The sequence below is a fragment of the Lissotriton vulgaris genome, chromosome 3_1, assembly GCF_964263255.1.
Source record: "Lissotriton vulgaris chromosome 3_1, aLisVul1.2, whole genome shotgun sequence".
NCBI classification, from domain to species: domain Eukaryota; kingdom Metazoa; phylum Chordata; class Amphibia; order Caudata; family Salamandridae; genus Lissotriton; species Lissotriton vulgaris.
This window is the reverse complement of record NC_141689.1, coordinates 1666438930-1666462181: the sequence shown is the minus strand read 5'-3', so window position 1 is coordinate 1666462181 and position 23252 is coordinate 1666438930. Positions and strand designations below refer to the sequence as shown.

The 23252-nt window shown below is 46.3% G+C and overlaps 1 protein-coding gene across 1 annotated transcript in view; it reads right to left on the bottom strand.

Annotated features, from left to right (window-relative positions):
* The window catches only part of ALPK1 (alpha kinase 1), a 383577-nt gene that overhangs the window by 110928 nt on the left and 249397 nt on the right, over nt 1-23252 (bottom strand). Inside the window, exon 6 of the mRNA XM_086962134.1 lies at nt 9559-9618. Within this exon, the coding sequence (XP_086818260.1) occupies nt 9559-9618 (60 nt within the window). The remainder of the gene's footprint in view (nt 1-9558; nt 9619-23252) is intronic.

Genomic DNA, 23252 nt, shown 5'->3' with positions numbered 1-23252 from the left:
CCCTACAGATGGATCTCTAGTCATAACTCCAGGCATCATGCATAGATACGATCCCACATTTTTAAAAAGCTTAAGGGGAGATATGGGATGCGATTGTCTCGTGCTCCCTAATGACCCCAAGGATGTTTCACTCTGCGCGAGTTGCGGCTGGACTCTTAATAACATATCAACTAGTAAGGACATCCCGTGCTCCGCTAACCCCTCTGATTTGGTGACGATCATGGGAAACCATCAAAATAACTACTCCTGTATGCTACTCAATGCACGGTCCTTGGGTAAACATGCCCTAGATCTTTTTAACCTATTAACCGAGTTTAAACCTGCGTGCCTCTTTTTGACAGAGACCTGGTTCGGCGACTCTTCGAGCCCGGATATATCTAATGCTCTTCCTCTAAATTATTATATGGTGAGGAAAGACCGAGCTATAGGTAGGGGAGGGGAAGTCGCTATTGTGGTGGATAGGCGCTACTCCTGTTCAGTTGTCATCACTGACAATATCCCTGGGGTGGAGTCACTTGGTTTTTGTCTGTCTTTTTCCCCTCATCACTCGTGTGCTGGTTTATTGCTTTACAGACCCCCTGGCCACTCTGGCTCCTTTTATGATGAACTTCATACCGCCATCTCCCCATTAATCATGAAATTTAAGCACGGACTACTTTTAGGGGATTTCAACATCCATATGGATACTGCAGACGCAATTGATACCATGAAACTTCAGAACGTGACTAGTACATTTGGTTTGTCTCCTTATATTCTCTCAGCTACTCATAATAAAGGCCACATCCTCGATCAAATCTTTTCTTCAATTCCCATTATTTCTTCCCTTCCCCTACCCCTGACTTGGTCTAATCATTATTTACTGAATTTTGACATTCTGCACATTTCTAAAGCGGCCAGTGTTGGCTCAGGCTCGCAATCTACGGCGCAGTCTCATCCCTATCATCATGTCACGGCTGACATGCTGGAGAAATCTTTTGCTATGCACCCTTGCCAGCTCACAGGTGAGCTGGCTAGCGATTTAGTTCTTTTTCAGTCATGGCTCACACAGCGTTTTGACAAGACAGTGCCTCTCTCTATCCGGTCTAAAAGAAATTTGCGTGCTTCGGCACCTTGGTTCACCCCTGCGCTCCATGAGAGCAGAAGGCTCTGTAAGAAAGTCGAAAGAGCGTGGCGCAAAAGCTACGATGTCCCAACAAAAGAGATATATAAGGAACTTATCAAAGGGTTTCATAAGGCTATTGTCATAGAGAAAAAATCTCACTTCTCGAAAAGAATCGAACCTGCAGCTAATATTAGCAAAGAAATTTTCATAATAGTCAAGGAATTCACCTCCCCTGCTTCTTTAATTTCTAAATTTTTACCTACAGAGCTATGGATCAAACAGCTGGCTAGTTTTTTTGCTAATAAGATCATAAGTATTCAGGCCTCCTTCGTGCCAACTGATCCTCTAAGAGACTTTGGCTCAAATCTCTCCTTAATTCATTCTCTCCCGGAGAGCCACACGTTCTCACTTTTTCCTCCTTTATCCCCACAAATGTCACTGGATCTATTATCTAAATTAAAGTCTGGTTCTCCGTCAGATCCTTGCCCCGCAAAGTTCCTGGCCAAAATGGCACATATTATCAATCCTATCATCAATCCGGTCCTCAATGCCTCTCTTGAAACCGGCATTGTTCCCAGTCCATGGAAAATGGCTCACATCCTTCCGCTATTGAAAAAACCTAATTTGGACCCCCTCGTATACTCTAATTACAGACCAATTTTGCTACTCCCTGCCTTTGCTAAAATTGTGGAAAAACATGTCCACTCTACTCTCTTGAACTTCCTTGAAACCCGAGATATTCTCCATCACACTCAATCCGGGTTTCGCTCGAACCTAAGCACAGAGACTGCTCTACTGGAAGTCACTGGCTCTATAAAAGAGGTTCTGGACAGTGGAGGGAAGGCGATGTTGGTTCTACTCGATCTCTCTGCGGCCTTCGATACAGTCCCTCACAGCCGTCTTCTTTCAAGACTCCAGGAGATTGGTCTGAGAGGGACGGTGGTCAACTGGTTTGAGTCTTTCTTATCTGGTCGCCAACAATCGATTTGGGCCCCCCCTTTCTCTGCTCCAGTTCCTCCGCTGGATGTGGGAGTCCCACAGGGTTCGGTTTTGAGCCCCACTCTTTTTAATATTTATATGTCTCCCTTGGCGGATTTGGTGGAATCTCATGGAGCCCGGATTGTATCCTACGCCGACGATACGCAGCTTCTTTTCACCTGCGATAAGAACACAGACTTCGCCGGTGATACCATCATGAGCTGCCTTGAGGCTGTTTTTTCATGGTTCCAACTGAACCAGCTAAGATGTAACTCTGATAAGTCAGAGATTCTTTTCTTCGGCTGCTCCCCTGATGCCAACTGGAAATCATGGTGGCCTACCGATATATACCCTCTATCATCTGCCACTTCTATGGTGAAAAATCTGGGCGTAAAAATTGATAATGGCCTGACCCTTAAACCCCAGATTCTTAGTGTAGTCGGCCAGTGTTTTGGCCTCCTACGAACCCTCAGGAAATTTCTTCCTTTTCTATCTCATGCCCACAGGAGGATTACGGTACAGGCTCTGATCGGTTCTAGGCTGGACTACACCAACATACTTTATTTAGGCCTCCCTGAATATCTCTTTACACGCCTACAATCTGTACAGAATTTGGCGGCAAGGGCCATTGTTGGCCTTAGCCGTAGGGCTCACACCTCGGCTCTTCTGAATTCGCTTCACTGGCTGCCGGTGCGTAAACTGATTTATTTCAAAACTTTTATCACCGCCTTTAAATCTCTGCATGGCACCGGGGCTGTCTACTTGAGGAGAAGAGTGTGGTTCCGTTTCCCTTCGAGATCTTTACGATACGCCTCTCAAGCGCTGGCCATTGTTCCTGCAACCAAACGAGCGCGCATTGCAGGACGCTCATACAGATTGCTGGCTCCTCAACTATAGAACAAACTGCCCCTTTCCCTCAGGAAGCTAGACAACTTGCTTTCCTTTAGGAAGGGGCTTAAGACCTGGCTGTTTGGACAGTACTTCGCCTGTGTTTTCCTTAGCCATGCCTCCACAGATCTGTATAGCGCCGGGACACTCTGCCCGAGTAGCCGAGCGCTCTACAAGACTCCCATTACCATAACATAACAGAAAAATTATCAAACTGACTTTCTGCTATCAGTCTCCTCAAAGCGGTGATATAACTGTCAACATCTTCTCCTGTATTCAGCGTGTTAAAAAAAGAAACTTGTGACGAAGAACAACAATACTGCGTTGCACATCAAACCTTGTTTGTAGCCCCTTAACTGTATCTTGATACTCATCAAGAGGAATGTTACCAGCACAGAATACTACATTCTGCTTCCGCTTTTGCTATGGACTACTTTCTGTAGCAACTGCTTCTTTTAAACGGTCTTAATAGAAAATGACCAGCAGAGTTCAATAAAATACCAGAATAGCTTTACTCTGGATAATGTGCTTCCTAGCTAAAAACAGATAAAGTCCCAAAGGCAAGACCTACTGCATTACAAATGTTTGTTCTTAATCGGAAATTGCGATTTGGGACATCATTCTCAGTCAGATAGTGTCACTCCTCAACAAATAAAGCCTGATAATAGGTGGGATATATGCCAGCCTTAAAAAACACTTTGCATGATGGCCGTCTTGTCATCAATAAGAGGGAAAAGGTCCCAACATATGGTCTGGTTTGGACTGTGTAACTCAATGTAGACCCTCTGCTCCTCATTCCTCTTCTGTACTATGACAATAGCTCCTTCCTTAGCGTCTCCACCTCACTGTACACTGTATTCTGTCCTTCTGCAGCGCCGGGACGCCCCTTCGCTGGGGCAGCCGTGCGCTATACAAATCACCATAGCATAGCATAGCATAGCATAGCATATTGGTGCCAGACATTACTTCCTCTACCACTCTTCCCTTTGCTCTGCTTCTTCATCAACAATACTTCCCAACTAAACACACTCCCTGATGGAACTAGTCCAATATATCATGACATTTAGGCACTACACACACTTTTCCACTTACGATCAAACTCCGATTAAATTTTAATGCCATCATAAGCCCCTCGAGTTAATCTAGTTCCGACAGTCTTTTTTGTCCTACTCTCTCAAATATTTTGTCTCAGATTACAGAGATATGATAAATTAATATTATACCACCTACCAGCATTTTGGCAAACGGATCGCTACACAATCTGCCTTCTTCTGGCACATTCTTCTTACACACTGTCAGGATATTGACATGCCACTCTCTCCAAGCTTTCCTGAAACTCACCTCGAGTCATGATATTAATCCTTTACTTGCGGCAAATATCACAATATATTCTGACAAAATGACCAATTATCCTACAACTGCTACACTCTTTTTCCACACCGAGCAAAATTGAGTCTGTCATGTGTCTTGGCCACACACATCTTAAAATGTACCAGCCAGAATTTGTATACTCAACAATTTTCTACTCCCAGTTCTCCCACTCAGTCTTTCAGTGCGAACAGTACAATCTTCTCTATACTCCTATTGTGAGCCTTTGCAACTTCCGGTGAGCTCTCAATACAGTTTGCAATTTACACATTCACTGAAGGATTTTTGCATGTCTGTATCTACAGTAGATTTTTTGACAAATCATCTCACCAGCAGCGAATCACTTATCAGTTGGTAACTTTTCCAAAGTACACTGGTGCTGAAATCACCCTGAGCTTTGCCACAAATGTATCAAATGTCACCACTGCCACAGAACCATTGAGGAGCATCTATCTCTATTGACATTACTATTATAGCCATTGGCGTGTCTCTACTCTTTTTACTGCCTCCTCATTTTCATAGTACTCCTTACCTGCTGGAGGCTAGCACATGAACAAGTCTTTCAACATATTCTCTCCCTCCATGCTCTGGACGTTTTGCAACATCCATCTTTTCCTGCTCAGATGAAAAGAGAAACTATATGTGGACCCTAAACCACACTGATTGCCCTAGAAAAGTCCTTCCAACACACTGGAGATTATTAATGTGCATGTAGGGCTCATGGGAATGGCATCCCGATCTCCATAGCAAATGAGACAATTACGTAATACATTGGAATGAGAAATAACATGCTCTAGTAAATCACAAATCAAAATAGTAGAAAGTGGTGTCAATAATGGACACTATTGCACCACTTCTTTACTAAGCTTTGTAAATATTTGCTCATGTTTTCTTTTAGCATCACTGTACACAAACGAGATGGTACTCCCCCGGAAAGAGATTATGTGCACAACAGCTTCTTCTTTACTTCAGCTGGTGAGGCTACACCACTGGCTTTATGTCTGGTGTTTTGTAAGAGACTGATGTTGAAGAACAAGCACAATCCAATGAACTGCACCTTGCTGGATCTGGGACCGGTGCTCAAGGAAGGATGATAGGTAACAATATGTGGCTGTGAGATAATCGCACCAGAGGCCATGGTGGTCCAAACCTTCCTAAATCTAAATAGCTTACACATGCAGGTCATATTTGGCACTTCCACCAACCACAGTGGGAGGAGCTAACAAGTAAGATTCGATATCAGAAGTTGTCAAATGCTCGCTGCATGTTCCTTTCTGTGAGTCTAGACCGCAATGCTCCCGATGAAGTTGCATTGCCTGGCCCAGGCCCAACAGATCGATGAGGCTTGCTCCCACCTCAAAGATCGATGCTGCCCGTTCCTCCCTATGCAGCTTGCCCACAACGATTCAGCACCTCCTGTGGAAACTGGCTGCAGGAGGAGGCTACAATTGAAGGCTTCTTCTGTTCGCCTGCTTAGATACTACAGATAATGGGCAGGGATCATCCAAGGATTCCATGCAGGTAGACAACTCATTGCTAGTATTGCAAGCTCTGAGTCACAAGTAAAGTAAGAAGCTCTTCATTAGAAACCCAGACAGGAACAGGTCACACAAAATGTAAAGCTGATTACCTATGTAAAGGACTGGGCCTGCCTTCTTTAGGCAGGCACTGCAAAGCTTCTAAAGCCAAATTTCTAAAAATAATTACTCTAGAGACAAGATAAATAAATGTTATTAATTAAAAAATATATTATTCATTGATTAGAAATAATACACACAACTGGGCATCATGCAAGGTTTTTTGTAGTCTAATAACAGAGCATTTCCTACGATAGGGTAGGGTTTCATCATTGGCCCTCAGAAGAAAAGTTGTTTCAACAAGGTGCTGCAGTCTACGTTTTTTATGAAGTAAATAAAAATGATCACCATACTTCAGAGATGTTAAAGAACATTTCTACAGGGTGTCTATTTGGGCACAGATCTGCCTCTCACTATGATCACGTAGAGAGCTTTCATACCTTACTCTATAGACTGGTGCTGAAGGGTAATGAAACAGCCACAAACAGAAGGAAAACAAACAATTCCCTGATATAAAAGGTTAACTCAACAGAATGAAAAGCGGATAAGAGATGCAAACAATTAATAAAATTACATGAAAACCTTTTTTTTTAAAACATTCAGAAAGCTTCTGGTCAGTTCTAAGTTTGGATGCTGTGAGTGAATTTTTTTATGCCCTCATTTCTGAGGCTACATATCACTATGTTCCCCGATGCATATGTACATGTTTTTTTACTTTCTCTTTTTCTTTTTCTTTTAAATCTCCTTGCACTTTGAATGTTTTTCTTAAAACGTTTATCTTTCATCAATCTACTGTTTTTTACCATGATCGTAATATGCTTCGCTTTTGTAAATGATTTTAGGTAATCATACAATAAAGTATTCATAAACACTATGTTCCTGCCAGTTGGGGTGAGACACTTGCTCCGCTGTTATACGAAGGGCCACGGGAATTATGCAATTGTGCAGCCACAGCATTTTTTGGCTATTTATAGAATTGCCACATTTACCACATGATCCATCATCTGCTACATAATCTGCATACGTTAACAAAATTTTGTATCTAGCTCAAACAGTTCAAAAGTTACTAAAAATGAAACAGCACGTATTGCCACGCAGTGGAAGGCCCTTTGCAGAGGTTGACTGATCAGCTTTCTGTTGCTATTGCTATATTTGAAAGGTTAATCTAGTACTAATGAGATGCAACAAATGTCCATACAGTGTTGACAAGTGTAAAAATTATAAAATAATGTAATATTATCACAAAATGTGCACAATGCCCCATAATTTGCCTGTTCTTGCTGCGTACTTTTTACAACCCCACAGCATAGTTTGGCCCTCCCCTGCAGTAGAATTCCAGTGGACCTGCTTATAGCTATGTTCCTATATTGATAGTGTGCACTGTGTCACTGGAACTTAGCTATTACATGGCTGACGAGACCTATTTAAGGAGAAAACTGTCCTGGAATGCTTGTTCCATTTCTTCAGGGATGACCTGGCTTGGCAGTATGGTCTAGACCTTGGGCACTCATAAACTTTCTCTTGGGGGCCAAATTTACAGTGTGGTTTGTGTCGGAGGGCCGCACCAGTGGGGGCGGGGTCAGTGGAGGAGGGGGCTTTGTGACCATGAGGTTGATCACAGGTCCCTTCAGTGGATGCCTTCGTCCACTGAGCCACCAGACCCGGCATACACACATCTCTCTCTAGTTCTTTCTCTCGCTCTCTCTCTCTCTCTCTTTCTCCCTCACTCTCTCACTCTCCCTCCCTCTCTCTCTGTCTCTATCTTTCTCACTCACACTAACTGTCTCACTCCCTCTCTCCCTCTGTCTCACTCACTCTGTCTCTCTCTCTGTCTCCCTCTGTTTCCCTCTCCCTCTCTGTTTCCCTCTCCCTCACTCTGATTCCCTCTCCCTCACTTGGTTTCCCTCTCTCTCCTTCCCTCCCTCTCTTTACTTCCCTCTCCCTCACTCAGAGGTCTCCCTCCCTCCCTCCCTTTGTTTCCCTCCCTCTGTCTCCTTCCTTCTGTCTCCCTCTTTCTCCTTCCCTCTGTTTCCCTCTCTCTCCTTTCCTCTGTCTCCCTCACTCTGAGGTCTCCCTCACTCTAAGGTCTCCCTCACTCTAAGGTCTCCCTCTGTCTCCCTCACTCTAAGGTCTCCCTCTGTCTCCCTCACTCTAAGGTCTCCCTCTGTCTCCCTCACTCTGAGTTCTTCCTCACTCTCCTTCCCTCGGTCTCCCTCACTGTGAGGTCTGCCTCACTCTGAGGTCTCTCTCTGTCTACCTCACTCAGAGGTCTCCCTCACTCTCCTTACTTCTCACTCACTCTGAGGTCTCCCTCACTTTGAGGTCTCCCTCACTTTGAGGTCTCCCGCACTATGAGGTCTCCCTTACTCTCCTTCCCTCTGTCTCCCTCACTCTGAGGTCTCCCTCTGTGTCCCTCACTCTGAGGTCTCCCTCACTCTCCTTCCCTCTGTCTCCCTTACTCTGCTTCCCTCTGTCTCCCTCACTCTGCTTCCCTCTGTCTCCCTCACTCTGAGGCCTCCCTCACTCAGAGATCTCCCTCTATCTCCTTCCCTCTCCCTCACTCTGAGGTCTCCCTCCTCCCTCTCCCTCACTGTGAGCTTTCCCTCTCTCTCCTTTCCTCTCCCTCTCTCTGAGTTCTCCCTCTCTCAGAGTTCTCTCTCTTTGAGGTCTCCCTCTCTCTCATTCCCTTGCCCTCATTCTGAGGTCTCCCTCACTCTGTCTCTCTCCCTTTTTCTGTCTCCCTCTCCATCTGTCTCCCTCCCTTTCCCTCCCTCCCTCTTCTTCCGTCTTTCCCTCCCTCCCTCTCCCTCTGTCTTTGTCTCCCTCCCTTTCTCTACCTCCCTCTGTCATCTCACCCTGCCTGTGTGTGCCCAGGCTGAGACAGTTTCCGGGAACACTGATTCCTGCATATAGTATCAAGAGCTCCCATATTGTCTTGATCGAGCCCAACCCAAAATGATCATTGATGGGATGAAGACGGGCCAATGATGAAGCATGCACAAACTGTTGGTGAAAGCTGTTTTAACTTACCAGATGGACATACACTTTATGCAACCACAGAACTGGTTGCTTTGGGTTTGCTACACCTTTTGTGTGATAAAGCTGGATGACTATTCCATCAATTGTTCTTAAACACTTCGTTGCCCTTGCTGCAAAGCTGCCTATTAGCAGCTGCCAGGCACTTCGATACAAAGTCATATATCAGTAGTGTTATTCATCTATAGAGGACACTCTGTTAGATTATCTTGCTTGAAGAATAGCTACACGGGACCGTCGTCCAGACTAGAATTCACTATTTGATGGAGGTTGGAAACCCATCTAGTCAGCTTATCTTGATTCTGCCATCGCATTCTGTGATTTATATATAGCATATGTTACATAGATTTGAATATAATACAACGGTAACAACTTTGAATATATTTTTTCCGTCTTCCATAGTCTTCTTAATGTCATAGATTATTGTGTATATTGTTTGCTTTCTTGACATTGCCAAGGAGTTTTTGTCACTACCATTTAAGTCCCTGTCATAGGAATTGAACTATCCACTGTTCTGGGGGTCCTTGCTTTTTCCCATTAGTTCAAGCATTCCATCCATCACTTTTTTTGTATCCTGTATTATTAAAGGCCCCCGCTTTGTAAACATACCTGTTCCTCCACTGTTGTTTATAAGACTGCCGAGGATGTATTCAGCTTTCAATAGTTTGCCTGGAAATATAAAGAAAAGACAAACAGATAACATGAAATGCAGGATGGTAATCCCTGTTTCAGTCTTACACATGCAAAAAACCTTCCAAGACATAAAGTAGCAAAGTTTCAAATAATTCGAAAGCATGCCAACATTATTTTGCCTTCTCTTACATCATGAATACTTTTCACTCACAGATAAAAATTATCAAATCGCTGACTGTAACCTAACAGCAATATCATTGGTATACGTCGTTGTGGTAGTGCAATTATGTGGTGGTGGCTCTGCAACTATTACGTTTAGGTTTTGCTATATTTTGAAGCCTTTCCTTGTTAAGATGAGCGATGCTGGAGCTGAGGAAATCTGATCAGATCCCCAGCTTAACGTAGCATGAACCATTTTATGAAAATATAAATAAAGGGATCATCTTTCCTATTGTCCAATTTGCACAGATCGGAACAAAAATGCACAAGTGCGTGATTTACAAAGGGGTCTGTAACAGGGAGGGCCAGATGAACTGTGTACAACTTCATCATCTGCCGGCAACTGAATATTCACATTTTTCACATGTATTGGTTACAGGCTTAAGGACAGTGTTCTCTGGGAGCCAGGAAGTTCCTGTCCTGCGGATTTCTGCAGGGTAAAGACTGGTTATTTTTATACCTCCTAAAACAGTGTTGTTTCCAGAAGAGGTCAATATTTATTTTCATCAGTCATATTGATTATTCCAGTGTCGTTTTTAGTTTTTGATAAAGAAAACGCAGCCTTTTCACTCACGACCCATGCAGTTGCCAGTGACCCTTTTATGCTATGCAATGTTTGCTTAGTAATCCTACATGGGGACTACAGAGAGAGACTTTAAATGGTGCACCAAAATTGGGTTAGGAACTGACGCAACATTTTGAAATGGAACAGGGAACGGCATGACTTGAAGTTTTGAGTTGGACGCTTTAAAAGGAGTCACCGGGGAAAGGCACTTGCCAAGACCAGCGGTGGCTGGCATCTACAGGGGGTGAGGGGTGAAATGGGGTTAAAGATGTTTAAAGTGCGCAAGCGTGGCTGGTTGCAAGATGGCCGGCCAAAAAGACATGCACATTTTAAACTGTGTCATACTTGCCCACCCTTCTCCCTGCTGAGTGACATGCTTCTGTCACTCAGCAGCGGCCCTGCCCCTGTCTTGACGCTAGGCTCGGGATAGGGGTTAAAAAATAAAATGTTAATTAATTTCATCTTTGGAGGAATTTTTAAGTGGGGCGATGCTCAAACGAAGGAACCGGCTCTGGTCATGACCAGGCTTATGAGTAAAGCACAACAAAAGAACATCTCCAACAGTGACAGGGAGATAGCACCAATGGAGATTGGTGTGCTGAATTTGGAGTCTCTTGAGATCTTCTAGTTCTGGAAAAACAAGCACTAGTAAAGCTAATAGGTCTCGTCTTCAGGGCCGAAGTATTGGTTTTGCCAATTCTCGCTTGTGTTAACACTGTACCTACTTTATTATTAAATAATCATTTCAAAACAGCTGTCAGCTATCTTGGAATGTTACATTAATAATAAAGTGTGAATAGAATTCCAAGATGATCTGCGGTGCATCAGTACTCATGTACCTGCAAGTACACACCTAGGTTGCAATCTAAGAATGCTTTTTGTTGTAGTTTATAAGAAAATATATTCCAAGGTGGCCACCAACTCATGCTGATGGTGACCATCTGGGATTGGGTTTCCCATGAAGTACAACAAAAACCATTTCAATATTATTATTATTATTATTCTGAGTTTTGTATAGCGCCTGGTTACCGATAGGCATCCCAGCGCTGCCAGAACATAGCACTGCTGAAAAGAGAAGGGATTAAACGGAAAACAAGAAGGTTTTTAAAAGTTTACGGAAGCGAAGCAAACTAGCTTCCGCTCGAAGTTGTAGGGGCAATGAGTTCCACAGGGAGGCCACATTTATTGAGAACCTTCTGCCACCCGTTCTAGCCTTTTTCACCCTGCCGACCTGGAGGAGATGTTGATGGTCAGAGCGAAGGGAGCGAGAGGCCTTGTAGGGCTGTACCATCCCCTCAAGAATAGGAGGTCCTACCCCGTGCAGAACTTTGTGAGCGATACAAAGGGATTTGAATTTTACCCTGTCCCTCACAGGGAGCCAGTGCAATGCCCTCAACGCCGGGCGAGCAGATTGACGCCAGGGGAGACCCGTCAAAAGCCTGGCAGCCGCGTTCTGCACTTGCTGCAGTTTATTCAGGGTGGATTCGGGCGCACCCAGGAATAGCGCATTGCTGAAGTCCAGCCGCGAGATGATAAGTCCCTGGAGGAGAAGCCTTCGAGTAGCCACAGGGAGCAGAGGTAGAATCTTCTGGGCTGAGCGGAGCAGGCCAAAGCACACGCCAGCAGTCTTTTTGGCATGAGTTTTAAACAATAGGTCCTGCTCCAGCCACACCCCCAAGCTCTTGATCTCCTGCTTGGGGGGGGGTGCCGGACCCAGACAGTCTGGCCAGCTGCTGGGGGACAGAGATGGAGAAGAGTTCCCCAGCAGCATCAACTCCGTCTTGGAGCCATTTAACTTTAGGGCTGAGCTGCACATCCACGTGTAGATCTTCTCAAGACACGCGTGCAGCCTGTCGGGATGGTGCGCCGACTGGGTAAGGCCTACCACCAGCTGAGTATCATCAGCATAACTGATGATTTTGATACCCAGCGGCAGTACCACACTCTCCAGGGGGGCCATATAAACGTTAAATAAGGTAGGGCTCAATGAAGAGCCCTGTGGCACACCACACTGGAGAGGGGTTGAAGATGATTTTTCCTGGCCTTCCCACACCTCAAATGTACGACCTTCCAAAAAGGAAGCGAACCATTTGAGGGCCAGACCCGTGACCCCCACCCCGACAGCCGTTGGAGAAGCACCTGGTGGTCCACGGTGTCGAAAGCAGCACTGAGGTCCAGGAGGATCACTGCCACTGATCCCCCCGAATCCAGCATGCTCCTTGCATTCTCCACGACCGCCAGCAGGGCGGTGTCAGTCCCCTGACCGGGACGAAAACCCGTTTGGGAATCGCCCAGGAGGGAATTGGCTTCCAAGAAGTCTGAGAGGCGGCTATTCACCAGCTTCTCAGCCACCTTACTGATACCCGGCAGCAAGGAAATAGGCCGAAAGTTGGCAAGGTCGGTGGGATCGAGATTAGGCTTTTTCAACAGTGCCTTAACCACCGCCCCTTTCCAACTGGGGGGGACTACCCCTTGGGCGAGGGACAGGTTTATCAAGTCCGTCACAGGGCCGCCAATTGTAGAGGACACCTGTTTAAGATATTTGATCGGCGCCGGGTCTTTCGGGGAGCCACTCTTCATAGACCTCAGAACCGCCAGGACTTCCTCCATCGTGACCGGACCTAGAGAGGCTAGCTCCCCCAATTGCGTCTTAGGTTGAGAGCTGGAATTATCATCCAAAGAAGGAACCTCACCTAGCCGGGGAAGGGAAGCCAGTATGTTGTCAATTTTGCTTTGGAAAAAAGAGGCCAGTTCTGCGCATTTTTTGCGAGGGTCCTCGTGAAGAACCTGAGGTTCGGGGGCATGCAGTAGCTCCTTAATGACCCTGAAGGACTCTTTAGAAGAGTTGACCGCAGAGCCTATGCGCTCTTCAAAGAATCCTGCTTTTGCCACTCGAATAGCGGATTTATACCTGCTCAGAGCCGCACGATATTCTTTACGACTCGCCTCACTCCAGTCTCTCCTCCAGAGGCGCTCTAGCCTCTTACATCTCTTCCTCAGGGTTCTCAGTTCCGACGAGTACCAAGGTGCGGAGCCCACTCTCTTCCCTCTCGTAAGTTGTTTCTTTTTGGGTAAGAGAGTGTCCAGAGAATCTACGATCCAGGTATGAAAATTCGCGTCAGCGACTATCGGGTCGACTCCCTGAGGGGGCTGCGTAGCCTCCAGGTGTGCCGCCCAAGTGTCGACTGGGAGCCTCGACCAGGCTCTCTCCAGGGTGTGAACTCTTGGGACCCCCGCGACAGGACTGTCAAATTGCCAAGTCGCGGACACCAAAAAATGGTCTGTCCAAGGCAGGGCAAGAGCCAAAGATGGAGTAAGATGGTCCAAGTTAGAAAGTAAAGGATCGAGTAGGTGGCCTTTCTCATGGGTCGCACCCGAGTTGACCAAGTTAATTCCAAACGATTTAAGGTCGTCGAGCAGGTCGACTCCCGCAACATTAGTAGGATCATCAAGATGGATATTAAAATCCCCGAGTACAACAAAGTTGGCAGTTGAAGAGGCAAGAAGAGCAGTAGTTTCTAAGAGAGAGTTGGAGAAGCTGCCCAGGGGTCCAGGATGGCGATAGATCAGCAAGCCTACCAAAGATACTGTGGGTGATAACCGAAGGGAGAACTGTAAGCTCTCACAATCAGTCACCCCTCCGTTCTGTATCTTACAAGCGAGCGTGTCTCTGTAAAGAACAGCATTGGCACCCATGTCTATGCATGAGTACACGTTTGTGGTAATGCGCCAGCACCCACCCTGAATTTGTTTTGTTATTCTTCAGCTTACTTTATTTCAATTTACTGTTCAGTGGACAAATGCCTTTTTCTTATGGTAAATTAAGATTAAAGGAGGTACGGCAGCCATGCACAGGAAAAAAAGTGAGCAGCAGGCTGGTAGCAGTGTACTGCTGCATATTTAGGCCCAAAAGAAGGCACTTGGCAGATGCGGCCAATCCTTCTATCTGAACAAGAGTGCCCTCTCCATGTGTGTTCAAAATGTGCCCTTCAAAGGCAACTTCCCCCTTGAAACTTGCATTTTGGGCTCAAATCCTGTGTAGCTTTCTGCCAGGGAGAGGTAACACCTCTTGTCAAGGCAGCCCTCTATTGTTCCCTTTCTTGGGAGTCGTTCACACTTTCACCCAGGAGGGCAGAAGGCTGTCATGGTGACAGCATATACGAAAGGCCACAGGTAAACTTGAGCAACAGAGTGGCAACTTTATAAAAGCTGCATTTACTCAAAGGTTTCATCACATTCAACTAGGGCACCAAGAGAAGTTTAATGCAGCAATTGTTTTGGTACCTTGAACTACCAGCCTTAGTATTTCCATTCAGATGTTAGCACAGGTGAATTGTTAGGGTTATACCCTGCACTCGCCATGGGGCAAACAGCCCTTCAAGAATAAAAGTTACAATTTGTTTTTTTTACAGTTATAACATTTAATAATACATGCCCTACTTACAACTATACAGACGCTGCCTTAAGACTTGATAGGCCTACCTTAGGGGTAACGTATAGATATAAAGGGAGGTGTACATCTTGTCATTGGTTTAAAAGGTAAAATCGAGGTAGCAGTTTAAAACTGGTCTTCCAGTCTGCAGTGGCAGGCTGGGAGCCATGTTTTACTTTTCACTCTCAGGGTGGCACAATCAGTGCTGCAGTCCCTAGAGTCAATCTCACTTTTGAGTAGTCCTGGTACCATATGTAAGGGACTAACAAGTAATTTAACCTATGCCAATTGGGTGGAGGCCAATCCAACATATACTTCTGAGGGTCAGAACACAGGCAGTGAGGTCTGGTTAGCAGGTTTCAGTGCACTTTCAGAGTCGAAAACCCAACAGCGTCAGTCTAAAACTTTGGGGGTGATCATGCAAAAAAGATGCATTCCCTTACTGTTAGAAATGGGATTCCGGATTTGCTGAGGTATGCACCCAGGCTAGGCAGGAACCACCACTCTAGTTGGGGTAAGCTAGATACACAGTACAAAATAACCTGTGTTCACCCTCTTATAGCTTGGCAAAAAGCAGTCAGGTTTATCTAAAGAGGCAACGTTTAAAGTATATTTAAAACACACCACAACACAATGAATACACCACAAAAAAACTCCAAACAGGTTTTAACAGATAGAGAATACTTATGTGAGTAAAACAATACCTAAAGGACAGAAATCCAATCTGTAGACGTTGTGATATGAATTTTTAAAGATTAAATGCAAAAACAGTGCTTAGAAGTCACTAGCGGTCAAAAGGTTACTTGAGGTCACAAGGGAAAAGTGCAAATCCAAAGTTCAGGCCGGCTACAGGACCTAGGCAGGGCCCACTGACAAAACACCTCTGATGGAGCAAAGTGTTGATGTTGAGGTCATGTTGCGTCAATCTTTTCTACGTATTCGGGTCTCTGCGTCATCAACGACCTTAAACCGAGGTTAAGGCAATGTGTTGTCGGTGAGTTGCGCAGAGTGTAGTTGTTGGGCTATGCAGGCTGAAAAACCGCTGTCGTCGAACACCTTCAGCGTCGGCGTTGAAGGATGATGAGTTGGTTCCGATTAGCGCAAGGCTGAAAATGCATCGGTTTTGGAGCAAAACAGCTGCAGCACCCACTTCTGAGACCCAGAACTTCTAGAGGGAACCTCAGGAAAGGGTATGACTCACAGAAGGCAGAGTCCAGAAGCACCAGCAGAATTGTACAAAGTCTTTTGTGTCATTGAGACTTCAGAAACAGGAGACAAGCCAAAACGCTCTTGTATAATCACTTGGAGGGAAGGTATAGTCCAGCACTCCTCCAGCAGAGTCAGGGAGCAGCAGGCAATAGGGCAACAAGCAGAAAAGCAGTCCTTCCAGAAAAGCAGTCCAGTTTAGTTCTTTCAGCAGCACGCAATCCTTCTGACAGAGGTTCAGTTCAAGATGCAGAAGTGTCTGATTTTAAGAAGTAAGGGACCCAGTACTTATATCCAAAAGTGCCTTTGATGTAGGGGGTGACTTCAAAGCAGCTCTCTAAAGTGCACAAGGATCCCTTTTAACCCAGTCCTGTCTGCCAGGCTGTCTATGGGGGTAAATAAGTGCTTTGTTTGTGGACAGGACACTACCTATTGAAGTGCAAGTGTCAGCCCCTCACATTCCTCTCTGCCCAGGAAGACCCATCAGAATACGAATGAATGCAGATGAGTGCTCAGAATGCAGATGAACCTCATCTTCCAGTGTTTGTGGCTGTCTAGAGGGAAAACACAAAGTGTAGCTGTCACCTACCCCAGGCGGGTATTGGAGACAGGCTGTGAAGCACATAGAGCGATAAGTGCAGAGAAATGTCCACTTTCTAAAAGCTGCATTTCTAAAACAGCAATGTTTAATTCAACTTCACCAGTAAAGGGATTGATAATTACCATTCCAAAGATATGAAACATGAAAAGCTACTCCTCTCTGATCAGGCATTACAGCTTAAAGATGTATTCAGGAATTCCCAATGCTGGCCTATAAAATGAGTAGGCCTCACAGTAGTGAAAAACGAAATAGGCTGTTTGTCACTACTGGGACAAACAAAACATAAATGTACATGTCCTACCTTTTACTTACATAGCAGCCTGCCCTTAGGGGTACTTAGGTCCTACCTTAGGAATGACTTATATGTAGTAAAAGGGGAGTTTAAGGCTTGGCAAGGAGATTTCAATGGCAAGTACAAGTGACAGTACACTGCACACACCAGCGCTGCAGTGGCAGGCTTGAGCCAGGTTTGAAAGGCTAGTTATGTGGGTGGCACAATCAGTGCTGCAGACCCACTAGTCGCAGTTGACTTGCATACCCTGGGTATATCTTATATCACCTTAACGGGCCTTACTAGTAAATCAAATAGACCAATTAGATATAGACCATTGTCACCATGTTTAGAGGAGAAGCATGTGCCTTTTAGCACTGATTAACAGTGATAAAGTGCTCAGAGTCCTACGGCCAACAAAAAGACTCAGCAAAATGGGGAGGCAAAAGGAAAACATTCTAGGGGTAGACCACCCTGGGGATGCCAGGTCTAACACTTACAAGGTGGCTATGTCTTCTTCGATACAGGAAATGCTCTTGGCATGGTATGCTAGAACTATTTTGTATGAGTGCCAGAATACATATATTTTGGTCCCATATGTTTTAATTTGGTAGGCTATTATAAATGCTGATATTGGCATGCTTGATGACTAGTACCATAATATTCGAGACTTGGACATTGAAATGGGGCACCCATTAGGGCTCATGGCCTTCCCCCTCATCTTTAGTATTTGGTGTACAAACTGCATAACTTCCAATTGGGCATCAGAGTCGGCACCACTGAGCAGTACACCAGTGACATGTTCATGTCCATCAGAAACACATTGATAATGGTGGATCGACTGTTGGAGATACAATTCTGATTCAGCTGAATATCAAATTTATAGGTGAACTGCAATACGTCCATTTGGTTCCTGAGGAGAGCATTGGTCCAGGTTGTAGATACCACATTGATTGCTATCGCAATCACTTAGATGGGACAGTGAAGCATTTAGGAACCTATTTGAACATATGTAATGTAATGTAAATGTAATGTAGGTGTACTTATAGAGCGCAGACCTGTCACCCAAAGGGCATCCTGGCGCTTAGATTCAGACAGCCATGCTTTCACTGCTCAGGCATTTCTAGGGAAGAGATGCGTTTTTAGCGCCTTCCTAAACGGGAGGTATTCCCTATGGCTTCTCAGCGAGAGTGGCAGGGAGTTCCAAAGTTTGGCCGCTGCTACACTAAACGAGCGGCCACCCATCCTAACTCTTTGGAACCTTGGGACCACAAGCAGTTGCGCCGAAGAGGAGTGAAGGAGCCGCGGGGCCGAGTACCAGACGAACATATTCTGTAAGGGCACTGGGCCCTGTTGATGTACCGCCTTAAACACCAGGCACGCCGCTTTGTACAGTACACGCGAATGTACCGGCAACCAATGTAGGTCCATTAGAGCTTGAGTAGAAGAGCTGAAATTAGGGCGAGAAAGAGCCAACTTGGCAGCCATATTCTGCACCCGCTGTAGCTTCCCCAACAGATTTTTTTGTGCTTCCAAAAGCAGCGCATTGCAGTAGTCAATACGACTCAGTATGATCCCGCGAACTACTTCTGGTCTAGCTTGAGTGGGGAGGAGGGGCAGAACTTTATGCAGCATGCGTAATAACATCATGCATGAAGCGAGGATCTTATGGACGTGCATGTCGAGTTGTAAGTTTGGGCCAAAGATCACCCCCAGATTACGGGCAGACTCCGCAGCTAATACTGGTTCAGGGAAGGTGACAGGCCAAAAATTCTCCGGAAGTGTCCGCGGAATCCGATCAATGAAGCAATAGAGCACCTCGGTCTTAGTGCTGTTGAATTGTAAAGAGTTGGCCCGCAGCCAATCTGCTGTGGCTGCCATACAGCGATGAAAAGTCTCCAGCGGAACCGCGTTGTTACCTTCCAGGGAGAAGACCAGCTGGGTGTCATCGGCGTAATTACAGGCCGAGATGCCGAAAGATTTTATAAGCCGGACCAAAGGGCGGAGGTACAGATTAAAGAGTATAGGGCTGATGGCCGAGCCCTGTGGAACCCCCTGCCCTACTTTCCGTGGCTCCGATTGAAATGGAGGAAGCGCAACCAGCTGCTGCCGGTTGCTGAGATAAGATGTCAGCCAGTCTCTAGCCTTCTCTGTGACCCCACACTCCTCAAGTCTCCTAATGAGGGTCCGATGGCACACCGTATCGAACGCGGCCGACATGTCGAGCAGCACCAAAAAGGCTGCCCGACCACTGTCGACACGTGAACGAAGATTGTCCAGTACGGTGACCAGTGCGGACTCCGTCCCATGCCCAGGGCGGAAGCAGAACTGGAACTCATCGAACCAGCCAGTTTCTTCCAGGAAACCAGACAGGGAGCGGGTCACCCATTTTTCCACGATCTTGATAGGAAAAGGGAGTAACGAGATAGGCCTATAATTGGAAAGACAGGTAGAGTCCAGCGTTGGTTTCTTCAGCAATGGTGACACGTCTGCCAGCTTCCAGCACTCGGGAACAGTTGCCAATTCCAAAGATTGGAGGCAGACGGAATACAAAGGCTGGAAGAGTTCCGCCTGAAAGGCCTTCCAAAATTTGGGTGGCAGTGGATCGAGCGGAGAGCCCGATGACACTGTATGTGCCATACTGCAAAATTCCTCAAAGGAGGGGCTGGGGAAGAGGCTTAGTTGGGGTCGACTGGAAGGAGTATCCGGAGCTCCCAAACTAAGAATTAGAGCACTCGACTGGGGTCGACTGGGTGCCTGGTCCGGAGCTCCCAGACCGGGGCCAAGGGCAGCCGGCCGGGGTCGACTGGACGGGCTAACCGGAGCTCCCAAGTCGAGACTCGGAGGAATTGGTTTTTTTAGCCCCTCCAAGATCTTAGCAGTCTTGTCCTCAAAGGGACCTGCCAAAGAGTCACACAGAGCCTGCGACGCAAGGACCGAATTGGCCATGCACGCAGGATGAGTCAAGTCCCTGACGATTTTAAACAGGGCTTGGGACTTGTTAGGCGCCTGATTTGGAGTGGTTTCTAGAAAGGCCGCCTTGGCCAGCTTAATCTGTGCCTTATAGCCCTGCAGAGCCAGCCTAAACGAAGCCCTTGCTGAGGACGAGAACTGCTTCCTCCAGGCTCTCTCGGCACGTTTGCAGCTCAGCTTCAGCTGCCGCAGCTCCTCCGTATACCAGGGGCAGGCCCGATTCAGTCTAGCCCGCGACTTGCGAAAGGGCACAACCTTGTCTAACGTGTTGGTGATAGACCGGCTCAAGAGGAGATAGCTTTCCTCCACCGAATCGCTCAAGCAGAAATTATCTGGTAATAAGGAGGGCAGCGGAGCAGACTTAAGTAGCCGGTACCAAGGTCTACCCAATTTGGCCTGTCCGGCACCAGCATCCCCCGAGGGATAATCCCCTATACAGAGGGCGAAAACAACCAGTGAGTGGTCCGTCCAGTCTTGACATAGGATACCATTGACCACTACTAGTTGTGCCTCGGCAAAGACCAAATCAAGGGCATGACCCCCCCTATCGGTCGCTGATCGGACATATCACACTCACTGAGAAGAAAAAAGGTGATCTCATCCAGGTAGAAAGGTAGGCAGCTTCCACAAGTCAGTTGTGTTCTGGGTGACACTGGCAAAGAAGACTGTTCTGCCAGGTTGCCTTTATTTATTCCAGAGCTGTACACAGTAAGCACACTGCTAAGCTGGGGGAAGATAAAGGAGGAGGGTAAAGCTAGACATGCTGAAACTTGCACACAAAGAGGGTGGTATGCAGTTGCCATACATGTAATATGTAATACATGTAACTACTTAGCCGCTCAGATGCAGTTTGTGGTATGCTGGTTATCAGATTATGTGAGTGAGAAGGGAGACTTGGGGAAATGACTGATTACAACAAGACAGAGAAGGGATGGCACACTGTGCTTGATGAGAATAGCCACTCTCCAGTACAGGAAAATACATAGGGCCCTCAAGCCCACACTTTAGGACTGCCCAATGCACGATTTTAAAAAAAGGCACTAAAGACATGAATATGTAATGCTGGATTCTGGGGGTTGTAAGTCCATGAGGTCAGCATATACATTGCACCTGGATCCTTAAAGCTCGGAAACACACTTGGCCCATATTTCCACAAGTATGATCTAGATCCAGCACATTGTCCGCAATGTTTGAACTGCCTGCTGACAGTAGTATGATAACAGCACTGAAACCTACCAGACATCATAATGGTACAGACCAATGAGGTGGTTGACTGTGCTGAAGAAGTCTCCTCTAAAGAATGGGACAATGCACTACTATCATCCAAGAACTCCTCAAGCGATTCCAGGTTTCACTTGATGCAGTTTAATATAGTGCCTCCCAACTCCTTAATGCATTTCACACAGCATAGAATGGGCCTAACTAAGTCCAGAATGTGTGTCAAATATAACGGCCAGGGGTGGTTTCTCCATTTGAGTGGAGGAGCGCTGCCCCACAAGCTTTAGATGTGAAAAATAAAACAGTAATAAAGCTTCTCTATGTTCTTTAGTGTCAATGAGAGCCTACTCCTCCCATACATTGGGGTCCTTCTAATAAGGGCTGGAGATTTTAACTGCGTACTGGACGGCTTGTTGGATAGACACCCGCTGAAACAACACACTAAACCCCACATATCGACTTCCCTGAGTGAGGTGATGACCAGGCTACATTGTGTAGATATTTGGCGAAACGCATGTGGGCGAATGAGGCTACACTTGTTATACTCCGGCCCACGAGGTGTATAGTAGACTCAACCGTTTTCTGCTCTCTCAGGAGGCATGTGGTGCAGTAGTGCAGACTGAGATACTGGGGCAGTATTTGTCGGACCACTCTCCGGTGTTGTTAGAGTGTGGACCAGAGACATATAGGCCAAGGGTCCCGCTGTGGCATTTGCAGCTGGCCACAATAAACAATTTGTTATTTAAAGAGGAGTTCAGCGAGGTCATTAAGGGATATTTCACCACTAACTGGTCAACTACTAGGACTAGGAGCATGGAATGGGTTTACCCTATTTTAGGTTATACTACATCACAGGATTGTTATAGTATGCAGCGCAGTGGTGCATAGAAGATCGCACAATGGAAAAAGAGCTACTGGGAGACTGGAATGATGCATCACGGTTACAAAGGTTCTTAATGATGGGCTCGAGGGTCCCCAAAGAGTGCCCCCATATAGTATGGCAAGTGGCTGAAGCTTGGGAACAGGCAGTCACACTAGTTCTCCGCAAGGCACCCTACGCTGCAGCGCTCCTACTCCGGTGGCTATGGGAATGGCAGAGCATTCAGGCATCTATGGGTATCTCGAAATGGTATGGGTGGAGGATGTGTATCGGCAGGGGATCTATATCAAAACGGAACCTTTCTGACCTTTAACGAGGCACAGGATTGGTTCCAGGTACCAGTAGGGCACTTCTTACAGTACACAAAAATCTTGACAACGGTCCTTGAGATATGGACCACCTTCTCGGAGGAGCCGCAGGAGTCGCGCATGTTGATAACACTGCTGGATCCAGGCTTAGTAACACCCTCATTTCGCGCATATATAAAGCCCTGAAGAAGGAACATATGGCTGAATTATCAGCAGTCAGGCGAAAATGGGATGAGTACTTACATAGCCCATTGACGGATGGGGAATGGAAAAGGGCTCTAGTACAGGTGGCTGAAGCAACAAGTAATGCTAGGTTCAAGGTCATTCAATTCCATTATCTGCATCGCACATATCTGACTCCGCAGTGTCGGGAGTGGTTCAACCCAGGGCTAGTCCCATCTTGTCCCCGCTATGGCACCGACCCTGGCACATTCCTACATAATACATAGAATTACATACAACTGCAGTTGTACTGGAATCAGGTGGTGCAGACTCTTCGCTCTGCAACAGCGGAGCAAATAGAAGTCTCAATAAAGCAGTACTTGTTGGGCGTATTCTCAACACCGAAGAAAGGGACACGGATACAGCTTAAATTTGCGATGTTAGCCTTGGTTTCTGGCACACATGCGTATTCCAATAAACTGGATCCTCTCTGCACCACCCACGCTGGATAGATGGTGCGATGATATGTGCGAGTGGGGTGTGGTGGAAGAATGTCACCTCAAGGCTGTAAGAGTAGATGAGAATACCGAGAGAGATCTGACAGAATGGGAACAAATGCTAACAGAAGTGTCCTTTGTGACAGCTCAGATCGACGACAAAACTGCACCTACACAATCACCCACTCACAACACACTGGTACCTAGCGCAGAAAATGCGAATCGCCCCTCCACACCCACGCTACAGTAGTTATGCCAGTGTGCCTGCAAACCCAGCTAACGAGTGCTATTGCAGCTGATCGCTGCCAGGGGGAGGGATGGTGGGTTTGGGTTAATTC